Source organism: Aegilops tauschii, chromosome 6 (genome assembly GCF_002575655.3).
Source record: "Aegilops tauschii subsp. strangulata cultivar AL8/78 chromosome 6, Aet v6.0, whole genome shotgun sequence".
NCBI lineage: Eukaryota > Viridiplantae > Streptophyta > Magnoliopsida > Poales > Poaceae > Aegilops > Aegilops tauschii.
Genome location: NC_053040.3, coordinates 435,410,613 through 435,427,734, shown reverse-complemented (window position 1 = coordinate 435,427,734; position 17,122 = coordinate 435,410,613). Strand labels below are relative to the sequence as shown.

The 17,122-nt window shown below is 49.4% G+C and overlaps 1 protein-coding gene across 1 annotated transcript; it reads right to left on the bottom strand.

Moving 5' to 3' along the window:
• Nucleotides 1–1,308: 1,308 nt before the first annotated feature.
• On the bottom strand, nucleotides 1,309–15,116 carry LOC109778902 (uncharacterized). The gene is made up of 7 exons (XM_020337487.4): nucleotides 14,729–15,116; nucleotides 4,825–4,977; nucleotides 4,657–4,720; nucleotides 4,500–4,583; nucleotides 4,278–4,399; nucleotides 3,842–3,918; nucleotides 1,309–2,994 (listed from the first exon to the last, which is right to left on the bottom strand). Exons 1-7 carry the CDS (start codon nucleotides 14,875–14,877, stop codon nucleotides 1,688–1,690), a joined length of 1,956 nt encoding a protein of 651 aa, XP_020193076.1. The 5' UTR covers nucleotides 14,878–15,116; the 3' UTR covers nucleotides 1,309–1,687.
• Nucleotides 15,117–17,122: the final 2,006 nt, after the last annotated feature.

The following is a 17,122-nucleotide window of genomic DNA, read 5'->3' as shown; positions in this document are numbered from 1 at the left end:
AAAGAGGTGCAGAAGCCCACTACCCATTAGGGTTATGACCTAGGGTCATTTTGGACTTTGCACATGAGTGGATGGGGGTTCTTTACCCTCCATCCAGCAGCCACCACCAAGTGTGACGAAAATTAGTTCATCCTCCAAGAGAGAAGAAGAGAGAAAAACCAAGAGAGCAAGGGAAGAAGAGGAAGATTGAAGGAAGAAGCAAAGGGAGCTCCCCCCCCAAGGTTGTGAGGGTCCAGATCCACTACCTTGCCTCCTTCAAGCTTCGGTTCCACCATCTTTGGTGAGATTGTTCCAATCCCTAGTTCTTGAGCCCCAAATCTTGTTGTGTTCATCCAACATTCAGAAATCTTGATGTATGAGATCCTCTAGTGCTGTCTAGAGAAGAACTTGTTGTATCCCACATTTGATAATAGTGGAAGAGGATTTGGGTGGCTTCGGCCCGTGGTTTTTCCCCTCAAGTTGAGGGGTTTTACACGTAAATCTGGTGTCTCTTTGTTGATGCTTGGTGCTATCCAGAAACTTACTCCTACCACAAGACACTAGGCTGAGGAGTGTCTTGCCTGCTGCTTAACATTTTCTGCCTCCATATATGCTGCTGCATATGTTTCCTTCCGTGCTAAGCAACGATCTTGAGTTAGTACATGATGTGGTGCTGAGATTACTTTGTTTCCGCTGCAGTTATCAGTTAACCACAAATGCATTTGTGTGCTAATTCCCAACACCTCTTTTAGGGCTTGTTCGGTTAATCCTCTCCCAAAAGGGTTGGAGAGGATTGGCAAGGATTGGAACGTATTTTGGCTTACAAGGGGCTTAAATCCCCCTCAAACCCCTTCAATCCTTTCGGATCCAAACTCAACCGAACAAGGCCTTAAGGAAATAGGATCATACCGTCTTTTAAAAGATTCCGGCAATCCTCATTTTACTAGCCACTGTTTGGGGGTTTCTACGGCCTCTAGCGCTCGTGTGCAATGCGGAGAATTTAACACGGAATGAAGTGAGAACAAGTGAAGAATATCAGTCGATGGGAATCGTCTTCCAGAAAAGAGAATCCTTCAGTCTCCCAGCCAAAAGCACTAACCAAACTGCAACTTGGATGCGAGTGTTTGGTCAGCTTATTATCGCTGCACAAATGTAAGGTAGTAGCTTCCAGAGCTTCCATGGTCATATCAAGATAATTTCGTCGAGCAAATGGCATGCTCACAAAAACACCATGGCAAGGCAAGATCAACGAAAAGATACGCAAAACTTTTGTGTACTCGCGGTAGAAAAAAAAGAGAGTAGCAATGACCAGTAACACCGCCCGCAGAAGGATACGCGAGATGGCTCGAATGATCTAGCGAGCGCAAAAAAGTCTCAACTTTCCCATATGATACACGCATGTTTCGACGTTACAATGCAGCTAGCTTCATGCTTCAGTTCACCATGCCCCTAAGCCGGTGTCTCGGAAAATATTACAGAAAGAGAGTCGTAGCGCGCGCCAAGCGCCATTTCACAGGATGTTAATTTCGCCGTTCAGGTCAGAGCTCTATGCCTCCACAGCAAATCAGTCATACATCGCTTGACGATGCTAAGATTAAACACTGGTTCGACGCTTAAACGACAGTGATAACTACTAGCTACCTATAGTAAGCACTGACCGGGAATCTAATCCAGAATAAGCAGAGCATTAGGGTGATGGAAAAGGAGTTCAGTCACCATCATCGTCAGAGATGTCTATCACGGCAGGCCAACTTCTTGGATTTGGAGGAGTTAAACCAGGCGGGTCAGCCGAACGAGGTGGAACTGGAACCACCTGATCAGCGGCGATGGAGCACGGAGCTCGTGGCTGTGACTGATCTACAGTGGCCTGAGTCATCACCTGGCCAGCAGGAGCAGCAGCAGCAGCAATGTTCATGCTTGTAGACCGATCAGATCGGCCTCCATGGTCCGCAGGAGGGACGACGATGTCCATGGATGGAGCTGGTGGCTGGGACAGACCTCCAGCTCCAGGGGCTTCAGCCACCACCTGATCAGCGGGAGGGGCAAGAACATCGTCCATGGACGGAGCTTCAGCCATCACCTCGTCATCGATAGCAATGACCTCCAACTGCAAAGCCGGTGGCTCGGTTTGTCCAGACGAGACCTCCTCATCCGGCCGGGCCTCGATGGAGCGTGAACGTGCTCTCTGAACCAAGCGTTCCCTCTCCCTTCTCCTCCGCACCGTTCTCTTGTTCACGAGCGGCTCGGCCGATCCACTGGAGCACTCCGATTCATAGAAGTTCAGCCACAGGCTGAAGCAAACGTACTCTTTCTCCTCGGCAGAGCCCCAGGCTTCGCTTCTCGCCGCCTGCCTCTCCGGCGCAGCACGGTTCGACTGCTTCCGTTTGCTCCGAGTCTGAGGGACGGCAGGCTGAACGGCTGTTTTCTGAAACTCTTCAGGCTGATGCTGCTTCCTTGCCTTCATCGAGGAGCTGGATTTGGCCGGCTGCTTGAGCGTGCTTTGAGTGGCAGCAGGCCGGGAAACGTGTTTCTCCAATGCGACCAGGCCTTGCCCTAGCTTCGGTTTCTTCTGAGATACACAAGGCTGCACACTGGATCTCTGAACTTCCTTCCTGGAGGTGTTGCTTCGCGGTGAGTTTGCATTGTTGCAACTCCTCCCTGGAGAGACAAACCCGTGCTCCTCTGATGCAACAGATGCTTGCTTCCGTTTCGGCCGTCTGCTCCGAGGGGCAGCAGAGAGAACAATTGCCTTCTGAGAGTCATCTGCCTTCTTTGAGGGGCTGCTGCCCGGTGATTTTGCATTGCTGCTGAGCAAATGCTCGCGCTTCGCCCATGCGAGAAGCTCTTGCTTCGGCTTTCTCCGAGGGGCAGCGGACAAAACAATTGCTTTCTGAAAGTCTTCAGGTATATTTCTCTTGCGTGCCTTCTTCAAAGAGCTATTCTCCTGCACTTCATCTGAATATGGATATGATTGTTGCACAGCTCCTTGTTGTGACTTGGACATTTTGGTTGTACCTGAAGAAGTCATGTTGTAAGTTGATATGGTAAAAAGTTACTTATAGCAAATAATTGACTTTAATTTGGGGACTACTGTGAAGTCTACGTGCTTGTTGGCGAACAATATTTTGCACTGATGCTGGAAGTACCAAAGTTCACATAATGAATGATTAAGCAAAAAAAAAATCACTACAGCAACACGTTTACATGACCCACCAAGTTACGCGCAAAAAGAGTTACCATACAGTGGACTTGATCTTTCATTTGTGAGGGAATAGCTGATCTATTTTTTGTTAGATATCATGGTTTCAGTTTCAGTGCCACTCCTGACATAAACACATTGTTTTTCACTTAATCATAGCATAAGCAAAAGAATCTATAATAGATAAACACCTACAGCATCAGCCAAGAATTTTATAATACATGGTAGCTATCTTGATTCCTGAATATTTAGGGACTACAGCTGATCTATTTTTTGTTAGATATCATGGTTTCAGTTTCAGTGCCACTGCTGACACAAGCACCTTATTTTTTTCACTTAATTGTATAGCATCAACAAAAGAATCTATAATAGGTAGCTCACACCTACAACGTCAGCCAAGAATTTTATAACACATGGTAGCTATCTTGATTCTTGAATGTATCAAGCTACAGAATAAAAAACAAAATGTGGACACAAAAAGTTGCATGCATGCTGACAATTTAAGATACAAGAATGTAAGAGTGACCGTAAACCGGACAAATTTTAGGTGAATCGTGTAGTGGTAAAACTGAAGCAGAGAGCCAGGTTTGACCTCTATTCTCGTTATGGTTAGTTTGGAGCTCATAACCGATAGCGTATTAGATAATTGATTCTGACATTTACCTTTTGGAGCCATCTTTTGTCCTGGTGTCACTGCTGGTTTGGTCACCACGTATTTACCATGACAATCCTTCTTGTGGCTGCAGAAAATAGCATCAGTCAATACACCTTTGAAGTTTTCTCGAACACATACACCTTCGAAGTTCACCATGCAAACATTAGTTGAAAGTAAATATTATCTAGAAAAACATTCAGAAGTCTCCTAGAGTACTAAAAATAACAAACAAATGGTATACGAGTTTGAGACGTCATTCTGCATCTAAATGATTCAGAGGCAAATTTCAAAGAAACGAACCACCCAGTGTTAAAGCGTTCAACAGCATATCTTGTCGACTTTGTGCGAGAAAACAGCAATTAAGAATGTGAGGCACAATTTTACAACTCATCGTATAAACATGATGAGTTATATGTCAGGGTAAATTTATGCAGTCTTACTTACTTGTGCCAGTGGCAAAGCATGTTGTCGCAGGTTGCAGGTTGGCTAACATTCTCGATACAGCAGAAATCAGATGGAGGTCCCAGGTTCTTGGCCCTCATAAGTGTATCGCCACACGATTCACACTGAAATTTAAAACATTGAACATGCCAGTAAGAGGTAAACTTTAAAGAAATTTAACATCGAAAAGGAAAACACTAAACAGAGAACTATGGAAAGTAGTACCTTCCACAGAAAACCCTGCATGTTGCAGGATTTTTCCTGACTGAAATCATGGGTGGTGGTGATACAGTAGCCACCTTTTGGTCTCTGGGCAAGCAAAAATCGAAATCATCAATGAACTGTGTAATGGTTAAAAACATATCTGGCAGAAAATACTAACCGCGTAATCGTCGATGGGGCTAGTGTTGATAGCATCCATCCAATCACGGAAAGCAGGACCATGGCTGCATGAATGCACAGGAAAACTTAAGCAGCAGGCAGGCAGGCATGCTAGGAGAGGACTAAGATTGGAACACACAATCTGAGTTGAAAGGATACAAGTATTTACCCGAGGCTCGTCAGACCACGCTTTACAAATACGATTCCGTGAATCATGAGATGCAACAGGGCGTTCTTCAGATCGGCATTTGTGCGATATCGTGGCATTGGCTTGTAGAGTGTTATTTTGCTCAGGTCTCCAAGGGAACAGTATCCGAAAGAACTGCTTGTGTACAATCGAATCAGTGTTTTCTTTATATTATTTTTCATAATAAACCAAGTCAACTTAATAATTGAAAAAAACACTTATATTACTAGATAACACACTGACGTTTTATAGCCCAGAATCAACATACAGTAAGGAAATGCTCTGCTAAAGTCTACTCCCTCCGTTCCCAAATATAAGTCTTTGTAGAGATTCCAACTAGTGACTACATCCGGAGCAAAATGAGTGAATCTACACTCTAAAATATGTCTACATACATCCGTATGTTGTAGTCCATTTAAAATGTCTAAAAAGACTTATATTTAGGAACGGAGGGAGTATATATCTAGGTAATGTGATAATGAGTTCATTAAGGAAGTGCTGCGACCTATAAAAATGAGAGCTCCTTTACAGTACCCCTAAATGAATATGAGCCCTCCATTTCTCTTGATCCAACGATGGATGACAGTTGGTACTCCAACGTGTGTATGAAAGAGTAGCAACTAAAAAAAGCAGGGAGTACCTCGTACGTGCTTGGAGACACGGGCTGGCCGCGCATGACAATCACAAATCAAACACGAAATTATTAAAGCTATCAGATCGAGCGACCACCTGGCCAACTACGCGTCCAGTGATCGCCGGCGGGTCGGCGGGAGGTTTTGGGCTCTCGCCGACTCAGACGAAGAAGACGTGGACGACGATGGGGATTCTCCGGCGGATCCCCTGCCCTCACCGACTCCTTCAGATCTCATTTGCGAATTTTTTCATTCAGGTTATACTGAAGATGAGGTGGCTACGACGATTGATCGCGTTCTGCCATCGGAAGATCCGGCGCGAATCGGTCTTCGCGCGGACGAGAAGAAAGAGATGATTCGACGTGTAGTGCATCGGAGGACGGCGGCATCCGCGATTCGACCTTGGAAGGGTCCCATACCTAAGGTGAGTCTTCCGAATCTTACGCTTTTCGACATGATTAGGCCGGAGTCGTGGATTACTGTTAAGAAGAGGAAGAATGCGAGGCGGATCGGCGGTCGTCAGGCACCGGCGGCGCCGGTCTTGGCTGCGCCGGCGATGGGGATCTCGGAGGCGAGAGCGCGGCGTTTGAACAGCTTGTTGGGCTCCGTTGGGCCGGCTCGGAGGGAGTCGAGTCCACGAGGAGTTGGGCCTAGGTCGGATGGGTATGAGGCCCATGCTGAACCGGACCATACTCCATCCCGCAACGCAATCACATGCACGTACGAGGGGGATCGGTCTCCTTCCTGTCGTGCGCCGTCGTCTGTCGCTGTTAGGGTTCGCAGGCGCGGGACCAGGGGATTCCCCACGTGTGGTGCTCGTCGGGCGAGAAGGATTCGACCTCTCCTGGACATGGCCGGTCGCGGGGCTGCGCCGCCGCCATCGAAGAGACTAGCCTCGTCCGCTCCAGCTGGGCGGGGTGGGGAGGAGCCGCCACCGGCGGCGGGGGCCGGGCGTGGAGCCCTCGTGCCGCCAGGCCAGAGGCAGCCGGCAGGCGGGGGCGTTCCACCGGGACCGGGCCGCGGTAACGCTAACTCGGGCGTGAGGCTGCCGGCGCCCGTTGCTCAGCCGGTAGCAGGTCGAGGTGGGACTAGGCCTCCAGCGCCGGGGGTGTCCTTGCAACCGGCGGCTGGAAAGGGCGGGCTCAGGCCTCCGGCGCCCGTCGCTCCGCCGACAGCGGGTCGAGGCGGGCCTAGGCCCCCAGCGCTGGGCGCGGCTGGTGTAGCTGGTACTGGCAGAGGTGGTGCTACTCCTGGGATCGTGCCGTCACCTGTGGGCGGTCAGTCTCATGCCGCGCCTCCGCCTCACTTCGTCGCGCGGCCGGCTCAAAACCGGTCGGGACCATCTCAGACGAGGCAGAATTCAAGTTCTAAAGAGTCCCGTGCTCCGCCCCGAGGCCAATGGGGGGACGATGGGTTAGATGTGTATGGCGATGGACAGCACCGTGGTTCCTCCTCCACGGGAGGGGGGCGTGGTTATGCCTGGCAGAGTGATGGGTCTGCTGAGAGACCGTTTCTCGGCCCTCCAGGAGGTTTTGTTGAGGGTGCCTCCGGTCCGAATCACCGCCAGAGAGGGGGTCACCGTGGACATCGTGGTGGTCGGGGCGGTGGCCGCGGGAGGTATCATCGCAGACCGCCTCCGCCTTCGGCAGTTGTGGACCAAGCGGCGTCAGTAGTGGAGACCGATCGCGCTTCCACGGAGCTCCCTCCCCAGGCGATGGAGGTGGTAGCGGCTCTAGCCAATGTTGAGGTTCCTGCGACTGGGAGTGTGACTGAGGTTACCGACAGGTCTGATGCTGAGAGGGCGTCCAAGTGGGCGCGTAAGAAGGAAAGGATGCTTTGCTACCGTTGTGGTGAGAAGGGCCACTTCATTGCTGAATGCGTGGCAGAGCTGTGTGAGTCCTGTGGTAAGCCGGCACATGCCTCGGGGGATTGCCCGTTGTTGCGTGACCAGGCTCCGTCTTTGACAATGTATGGAGTTTATTGTGCTGAGCTTATGTTCTTTGAGTCCCCGGCCGCGAGAGAGATTTCGGAGGAGACTTTGAGCTTGACCACCGGGGTTGTCAAAGCTACTCAGGGTGAGGTTTCGGAGGCTCAGATTGTGCAGAGGCTTCAGGAACTGGCACCGGGGGACTTCCATTGGGAGCTCGTTACTCTCGAGGCCAATGTTTTTAAGGTGGAGTTTCCTTCTGTGGATGATCTGCAGAGACTGTTGAGTTTTGGTTTATGTAGAGTTCCTGGCACTAGGTGCATTCTGGAGTTCCATGAGTGGCAGCAGGTGGAGCCTAAAGGAAAGCCGCTTACGCAGGTCTGGTTGAGGTTTTCGGGGGCTCCATCTAAGCCTTTGCAGGATGTTCGAGTTGTGGCCAGTATGGGCATTATGGTTGGCAAGACGGAGAAAGTGGATATGGCCTTTACTCGTGCACATGGAGTGGCCCGCATCTTAGTGAGCGTTTTGGATATTGAGTTCGTGCCTGATGTGGTCAACTGGACTTATAGGGGAGAGGTGTTTCCTCTTGAGATCGAGTTTGAGGACGCCACCCTGTTTGCTGAGGCAATGATTGGGAATGATGTTGATATGCACGAGGGGGACGACAGTGCGGGAGCTGAGGGGGCACCAACTGACGAGTCGACTCGTGAGGGGACTAACGGCTCTCGTCCTGTGGCTCAGTCCGGGGATGGGACCGGGGTTGAGCCGGCACCCTCACCATCGGTGCCTATGACTTCGTTGCGGTTTGGGTCCTTTGAGCCAGCCTCTGCCCCTCCCAGACTTTGGAGTGACCGGGTAGATTCTGATGATGCGTTTGAGCAGTCACTACCTTTGTTGGAGTTCGAGGATGCCGGTGGTGCACTGGCTGGATGCTTGGTGCGGACATCGTCGGTGAGGACTTTGGTTGGCTCCGGGGACGGGGAGTCAGTGGTTGATCCACCTGAGGTCGAGGTTCCGGAGATAACGGCTGCGGCTAAGGTGGGGCGTGGGGGAGGGGGGTCGGGGCAGGTGGCTTCGACTTCCCTCTTCACTATCCCGACGTCGGCATCGCTGGTCATGGCGGGATCGGCGGGTGCTGGGAGAGGAGGCCCGAGGCAGGCGGCCTCGGCTCTCTCTCCTTCGGGCGTGGCGGCGGCGGCCGCGCCTTCTGTGGCGTTGGGGGAGGGGGGTTTGGGGCAGGCGGCCCTGACTCCTCCTTCCTCGCCGGCGGTCAGGAGGACCGCATCTCCTTCGGTCGTGGCGGCGTCCGCGCCTTCTGAGACGTCGGGGGAGGGGGGTTTGGGGCAGGTGCCCCTGACTCCTCCTTCCTCGTCGGCGGTCAGGAGGACCGAGTCTCCTCCGGTCGTGGAGACGGCACCTGCGCTTGCTGAGACGCTGGGGGTGGGGGGTTTGGGGCAGGTGGCCCTGGCTCCTCCTCCCTTTTCGGCGGTCAGGAGGACCGCGTCTCCTGCGACGATGACGACCCATTCTTCGCCGAAGGGTGGGGCGGGAGGAGGGCTCGGGCAGGCGGCCCCCGCCATCCTCCCTCCCAGCGTACCCGTTGCTATGGGTCTCGGCTTGGGGCACTTGTCCGAGGGGTATGGGAGCCCGCAGCCGCCTCATCCGGTAACCTTGGTTGACCCTTCGCGGGTTTCAGCGCGAGGAGTTACTAGGGAGGAGGTCGTTGCTTTTGGCGGGATCCCGGACCCGGCCTCGACGGGGAGGCGAATGAGTGCTCGCATTCAGGAGCTTCCGGAGGTTGATGACATGCAGCAGAGGTGCGCTATGAGGGCGGCCAAGCTTCATGATGCTGAGATCTCTACTGGTATGTCCGTCAACATATCTAATTCTTTATTGCATTTTTCTAATGAGGAAATTATAAATAATGCAAACCAATTAGGAGTTTCACTCGGGGCTACAGATAGTGAGATTTCCAATTCGGTGAATGATTTGTTAGATTTGGAGGCGGAGCGTGCCTTAGAGACTATTCGTAATCTTGCAGCGGTTAAACCCATGAATGACAATGAGATTGATGCATTAGGGGTTAGAGTGCTCGATAATATGTGTGTGGATCTAGCACCATCCAATCATGAGTCTGAGGACAATGATATGCCCATAGATAATGCAGTTGTTTATTCCGCTGAGCCCGGTTATGAGGATCGGGAGTCAGGACCTAGTAAACCAAAGCGTAAGTGGAAACGGAAAATTTATCCCGATTCTGCAGTTCGTAGGAGTGCTAGGATTCGGACTACTAAAATTTTTCATGATGAGTGATGAAAGGAATCTTTTGGAATAGCAGAGGTCTGAAAGACTTGGCTAAAAGAAGGTTTCTTGCTGAGGCATCTCTGGAGCATCGTTTAGATTTTATTGCTCTATCGGAAACTAGTAGAGACAACTTTGCGCCCCAGTTCCTTTCCTCTCTTGCGGGTGGTGTTGATTTTGATTGGCATTGCCTCCCTCCGCGAGGAAGATCGGGTGGTATCTTGCTGGGTGTGAGATGCGATTCGCTTGAAGTCCATAGTGTAGTGATGGGCGACTTCGCGGTTAAGTTTCGAGTCAGGTCTAAGGTTGATGGTTTCAACTGGGCGTTGGTGGCGGTTTATGGTGCCGCACAGCCCGAGCTTAAACCGGAATTTTTGGCGGATCTTGTTCGGATTTGTGGGTCCGAGCAGCTTCCAATCTTAGTTGGGGGTGATTTCAACATCATTAGGAGGAGAGGAGAAGAATAATGATAACTTTGACGGCAGGTGGTCGTTCATGTTCAATACTATTATTGAAAGCTTGGATCTGAGGGAGATAGAGCTTTCTGGTAGAAAGTTTACCTGGGCTAACTCTTTGCCCAACCCGACTTACGAAAAGCTTGATCGAGTTCTTGCAAGTGTGGAGTGGGAACAGAAGTTCCCGCTTGTGACGGTTCAAGCTCTTTCGCGGGGTTTTTCCGATCACACACCCTTGTTCGTTGACTCAGGGGAGCCGAACCACGTGGGAAACAAAAACACCTTTTCTTTTGAGATGGCCTGGTTCGAACGCGAAGGGTTCTTAGACCTGATCGCTAGGGAATGGGCGAAGGGTGTAGGAGGTAGGACTGCGGTTGAGCGTTGGCAAAATAAGATTAGGAGTTTGAGAAGCTTCTTACGGGGTTGGGCTAAGCACCTTAGTGGGGTGTATAAGATTGAGAAGGACAGGCTCCTCTCTCTTATACAGACTCTGGACATTAAGGCCGAATCCACGATTTTGATGCCTGCTGAGCTCCAGGTTAAAAATGAGGCAGAGAAGAGGTTGAAAGAACTTCTCCGCGAAGAAGAATTGAAGTGGGCTTTGCGGGCTAAGGTCCGCAAAGTGGTCCAAGGGGACGCGAATACTCAATTCTTTCATCTGATTGCTAATGGTAAGCACAGAAAGAAGAGAATATTCCAACTTGAACAAGATGAGGGCACTATTTTAGGACAGGATAACCTAAAAACATATATAACCGAGTATTATAGGCAGTTATTTGGACCTCCGGAGGATAATTGTGTATCCCTCGATGAGTCCAGAACTGAGGATGTGCCTCAACTTTCGGCTGCTGAAAATGATATTCGGGTTGCCCCGTTCTCGGAGAAGGAGGTGTTTGATGCTATAGCACAGTTGAAAAATAATAAGGCTCCCGGACCGGATGGATTTCCGGTGGAGTTCTACAAGAAGTGCTGGCATATTATTAAGGGGGATTTGCTACCTATGTTTCATGATCTGTTCTCTGGACAGCTTCAATTATTTCACTTGAATTTTGGAACTATCACACTGCTTCCTAAGAAGACGGATGCTGTGAGAATTGAGCAGTTCAGGCCGATCTGCCTTCTCAATGTTAGTTTTAAAATCTTCACCAAGGTCGGGACTAATAGGCTCACACAGATTGCGCATTCTGTGGTGCAGCACTCCCAAACTGCCTTCATGCCGGACAGAAACATCCTTGAAGGGGTGGTCGTCCTTCATGAAACGCTCCATGAAATCCATTCCAAGAAATTAGATGATGTAATTTTTAAGGTGGATTTCGAGAAAGCGTACGATAAGGTCAAATGGCCATTTCTCCAACAGGCATTGCGTATGAAAGGTTTTGATGAAGCCTGGCGCCGCCAGGTTGAATCGTTTACGCAAAAAGGGAGTGTGGGAATTAAAGTGAATGACGATATTGGTCATTACTTCCAGACACATAAAGGCCTAAGACAGGAGATCCGATGTCCCCTATCCTGTTTAACATTGTGGTTGATATGTTAGCCATCTTGATAGGAAGGGCTAAGGAGAATGGTCAAGTAGGTGGCTTGGTACCTCATCTGGTTGATGGAGGTGTATCCATCCTTCAGTACGCTGATGATACAATCATCTTTATGGAGCATGACCTGGCCAAGGCGAGAAATATGAAGTTGGTGTTATGCCTTTTCGAACAATTGACCGGGTTAAAGATTAACTTTCATAAGAGCGAGTTGTTCTGCTTTGGTAGAGCCAAAGACGAACAGGAGGCTTATAGGCAATTGTTTGGGTGCGACTTGGGGGATTTACCTTTCTCTTACCTAGGTATTCCAATCCACCATCGAAAGCTGACTAATAGAGAATGGAAGTGCATCAAAGACCGGTTTGAGAAGAAACTGAGTTGCTGGAAGGGCAAGCTCATGTCATACGGAGGCCGATTAATTCTGATTAATTCGGTGCTCACGAGTATGCCTATGTTTCTCTTATCGTTCTTTCAAGTCCCAGTTGGTGTTAGGAAAAGACTGGACTTTTATCGATCGCGTTTCTTTTGGCAGGGTGATGATCTAAAAAGAAAATACAAACTTGCAAAATGGGATATCATCTGTAGACCGAAAGACCAAGGGGGTCTTGGTATTGAAAATCTTGAAGTTAAGAACAGATGCCTTCTTAGCAAGTGGCTGTGGAAGCTTTCTTTTGAGACTGATGCCATGTGGGCCCAAATCCTTCGCAGCAAGTACCTACAGACAAAATCCTTGTCCCAGGTCACAGTCAGGCCAACTGACTCGCCTTTCTGGAAAGGACTGATGAAAGTCAAACAATCTCTGTTTAATAGGACAAAGGTTGTTATTGGCAACGGCGCTAGTACACGCTTCTGGGAGGATACTTGGCTCGGCGAGACACCCTTGGCCATTCAATATCCGTCTTTATATCGCATTGTTCAACGACGTGAGGTGTTCGTTGCTACGGTGTTTCAATCCATCCCCCTTAATATTCAGTTCAGACGGTCGTTAGTGGGCAATCGTTGAGAAGATTGGCTCCTTCTAGTTCGGAGACTAATGGATGTACATCTTTCTCAACAACCCGATGAATTACGCTGGAAACTGACTAGGTCTGGAGTATTCACGGTTAAATCAATGTATATTGATGTAATTAATCCGAGCTCCATTCCTACCTCCAAGCATGTTTGAGCTGTCAAAGTTCCTTTGAAAATAAAAGTGTTTATGTGGTTTTTCCATAAACATGTTATTTTAACCAAGGATAACTTGATTAAGCGTAATTGGACAGGACCTACGAGGTGTAGCTTCTGTGATCGGGACGAGACAATCAAACATCTCTTTCTTGATTGCCCGTTTGCCAGAGTCCTTTGGCGGACGGTTCACATTGCTTTTAATATTACTCCACCGAATTCTGTCACTACGTTATTTGGGACATGGCTCACTGGGATTGAGCCTGACTTAGCGAGACATATTCATGTTGGAGTTTGCGCTTTGTTGTGGACTATCTGGACTTGCAGAAATGATTTGGTTTTTAACAGAACATCACGTATTCACTTTTTGCAGGTTATTTTCCGAGCCACGGCCGTGATCCGTTCATGGTCGCTACTCACTCCGATGGAGGCCAGGGAGCATTTGGTTACTGGATCTATCCGCTGAGAGATGGTAGCTCGAGATATCTTCAACCGGTTTGGATGGCGGTCATGTAATAGGATAGGCAATTAGTTTACCTATCTATCTTTAGCCAGCCGGTTGTGGCGTCTTATCTTGGCTAGTCTGTGTTTCTAGCCTCTTTAGCTCTGTGTGAGCTGTCTTTTTAATACTTTTCAGTCGGAGCCTTTGGAACCTTGTTGGAACCTTTTATTTCGTTAATAAGATGGCCGTATGCATCACTCTGATGCAGAGGCCGGGGAGATCCCCTTTTCGAAAAAAAAAATGATTTGCCCGCTTACAGGAGACAGACGGCCATAGGGCCACGGACTTGCTGGAATAGCATCTACTGGGAATGGTCGCCAAACAGGGCACCGCGAGCGCGTTTGCTTCCTCGCCAAAACTCGACCACACTGAAGCAGGATGACTAGGGCGAGGCGGGATCATCAGGCTGGCCGGAGATCTATCACGTCGGCACTGCAGTTGTACAAGTGTTCAGTTGATCTGACCGACTGGGTTCATTATGGATTATGGAAGGACGGGTAGCGGCTGCTTTGATTACACTATCGGGCTGCTGACGAACTATCTTGCGAGCCTGATGTCGCGCGCGTGTATTCCACAGCAATACTTATATTATATATGTGTTTCAATTTCTTTTGTACATGTTACAAAATTTGTGTGGTTTTCGAGAAGTTATAGCCAAATTCTGTTTGATCTATAACTTCCAGCGCAAAGAAAACATGTCCATCCACTCGCTCTTATCGGTGCATGTGAAAAAGAGCAGATGTCAGGCAGCAATGGCGTTGTCGTCATGGAGACGTATATAATTGCTATAGTAATGGCGGCTGCGTTGGTCATAGGACGGATGATCTGATTAGAAATCAGAAACCGACCTAATTAAGAGGAGAAAAGACTAAACTACCCTTCTAAGTGGAGGGTCAGATTTAAGTGGCACTCCATGTCTACTTGAGGGAATACCAAGGTACCGTAAAAAAGGTAAAAAATGAATGCTGAGCTGAGCTCAAGCAAGCAGCCAGTGGGGAAAATGCTATATTTGGAAAGAAAAAGAAAAATCAAGATCTGAAGCGTCATTGCACCGTTTGGACAAATAAATCGACCCAGACCGAATTGGGAATCAAAATCTTGTATGACACTCGAAGTGTCAAATGGTACACAATGAAACATCTTTTGAGGCGATTAGGAAGAATCTATAGCATTTCGCAAAAAAAAAATATATATATCTACAGCACCACGATCCTAGGCAGGACTGTCGTTGAAAGACGGCGAAATAAATTGGGTGAGCAAGCCATCTCCTAACGGGGACTCCAACATTAATCCTGGCACCCACCCAAACCCCTACCCCCCACCCCCACCCCAAAAAAAAATCAAAGGAATGGGAGTGCAAGAGGCGGACTTACGTGATCGTCTTGGTGCGCGGGGCGGCCCGCTCGACGGAGAAGCCGGCGTCGGCGAGCGCGCCGCGGAAGTAGAGGTCGTCGTAGTGCCGGAACAGCTCCTGCAAGCCCGGGGTCCCGTCGTCGGCGTCCGGATTCGGCCCCGCCCCCATGGCCTGCCCCGCCTCTCACAAGCCCACGCCTCAGGCGAGCGGCGGCAGCTTCGCGGGCAAGGATGAAGCGGCAGCAGCAGCAAGATCTCTCCCTCCCTCTCTCCTCTCCTCAGGCGAGCGGCGGCGGCAAGGAGAACCGCCGTGAGGGGAGGGGAGGTGGGGGGATTGGGGTTTTCGAAGAGGCCGCCGCTGCCCGGTGCATGAAAAAATGGCGAGTGAGAGAGAGAGAGAGGGTAGATTAGGAGCCTAGGAGAGGCGCGTCGTGGGAGTGTCAGTGATGCTGACGCGCGGGCCCGCGTGGGTGCTGCTGTATGGCAGTAGCATTCGTGTGTGTGTGTGGGGAAGAGAGGGGCGCAGGGGGAGGCTCTGGAGGTGCGTGCGGTGTGGGCGGACGGCTGGGATGCCGCGACGCTTGGCGTGGGCGCGGCCTGAGCCGCCGGATTGAAAAGGAAACGTCACGCGTGGACTTGACCTCTGGTTCGCGCATGTGGGTGGGTGGGCCCGCGCCCAGCGGGAGCTAGCTACAGGAGTAGGACTCGACTTGGGAATGAAAAGGGGCAAAGGCGCTTCCGCAGAAAGGACCGGAAGCGCATACCAGAAGTGTGCAACTTCTTTTTTACTGTGCCAATCCTGTTTAACTTTTGTTTCTACCGCGTACCCGTTGAAAGCAAAACGTTTATTTTTACTGCGCTCACGCTTGGATTTGATGGATTTTACTGGATTTTCGCAGGGAGCTCGGTTCCCTAGGGATGGTTTTATCTGGCCCGCTTGGAGCGGAGGGGAAAAAGTACCGATGGAATTTATTCCGAGCACTGTTTCTACCCCACGGTTCCGCAGGGAACCGGAAAAATTCACCCGAACCTGTGCCGCGCTGCGTACGGGGAAGGGGAAGGAGATGCTCAGGCCGACTCGAGCTCGGCCGAAAAAAATGTTTCTTTCTTCCATGTGGTCTTTTTCAAGATTAAGTTTGTGTCATTCTCACGTTTAATCATCATGAACCGGTGCGAATATGATCACCTTTGACACTGAAATTTTGCACTGTAAGCGAATATGATCACCTTTGACATACAAATGAAGACAAGAGGAGGTATCACATGACTAACTAAGAATGTTGCTACATGCACGGCACTAGTTGTGCGGTTTTTTCACAACAACTCAACTCGGCCTTCCATCGTGTGTGTGTTGGAGCATGGTCGTTGGATCGCATGTCCTCTGACAATTAGGTTGAAGGAGTCGTGTGTGAAATAGTTTCACATGATTAAATTGTGCTATTTATGGCGTTCTTGGAGTTTGGTGGCATGGGTTTTGTTTTTTTTGCGGGGATGGTGGCATGGGCTTTACTTGCACATGGATTTTGGATGCACATTTAAACGTGTGAATATTTAAACTTTAATATGGGAATGTGTCCTTGAGTAGTAAATTTATGGGAGGTAGACGCAATTTCAGGAGAGGTTTCATAAAGTTCAAAATTGGCAGTAAAAAGGAGCTTACATGGTTAAATTTGGAGCTCATGTTTTTCTTTTCGAATGGTATTTGACCTTTTGTTGGACTATCGACGTTACAAAGAGCCGAAATGGTATTATGTTCGTTGGCAGCTCAAACAAAAAGGAATGTTCTTAACCCGCTCACTCTACCGTCATTACTGCTTCTAGAGCTAGTTAAAGACCTCGGCATAAACAAAAGACCTTAGCATAAAGCTTTCTTAAATGCTTATGTCAAGATCAAGAATTTAGAGCAAGTATAATAGGTCTTAATCAAGCAGGCTGCAAAATGTTCCATGTAAGCAAAATCCTATGTGCAGGAGTGAGAAAGGAAGAGAGAGAATGAAGCGGGCGCTTCGGCTAGCGCCCGGCTGCAGCACACTAAACTAGAATAAAGCGCCCGCATGCACCCGATTTGAGAGATTTTAGCTGGGGTTTCCCCTCTCTTTCAATCACATGAGTGCCCTATGCTTCTTCACATGCAAACAATTAATGATACAGTAACAGCTAACACACAACCATCTTATTACATGAATTAACTTTTACAGTAGCTATAAGTGACATGGCACGTTCTTAGAGCCAGCAGCAGGCTCTTCTATTAACATGCTCTTATAGTGGTCGTACCTCATGATCATGTGGGGACTAACTCAACTTGTACATCAAGGGTGGCCCGACTCTATTGCACCCTGACCATATATATCCAAGAACTGTGATTGTGAGTTTTGAGATATGCATTGAATTTCCAATTTTCACTCTTTTTCTGA

Excerpts from the sequence above, each read along its gene's own strand:
- LOC109778902 (XM_020337487.4), bottom strand. The coding sequence starts at position 14,877 with ATGGGGGCGGGGCCGAATCCGGACGCCGACGACGGGACCCCGGGCTTG. Across the intron at positions 4,584-4,656 it reads GCCCCATCGACGATTACGCG|AGACCAAAAGGTGGCTACTG; the intron begins GTTAGTATTTTC and ends TTGCTTGCCCAG. Across the intron at positions 2,995-3,841 it reads ACAAAAGATGGCTCCAAAAG|GTACAACCAAAATGTCCAAG; the intron begins GTAAATGTCAGA and ends TGACTTCTTCAG.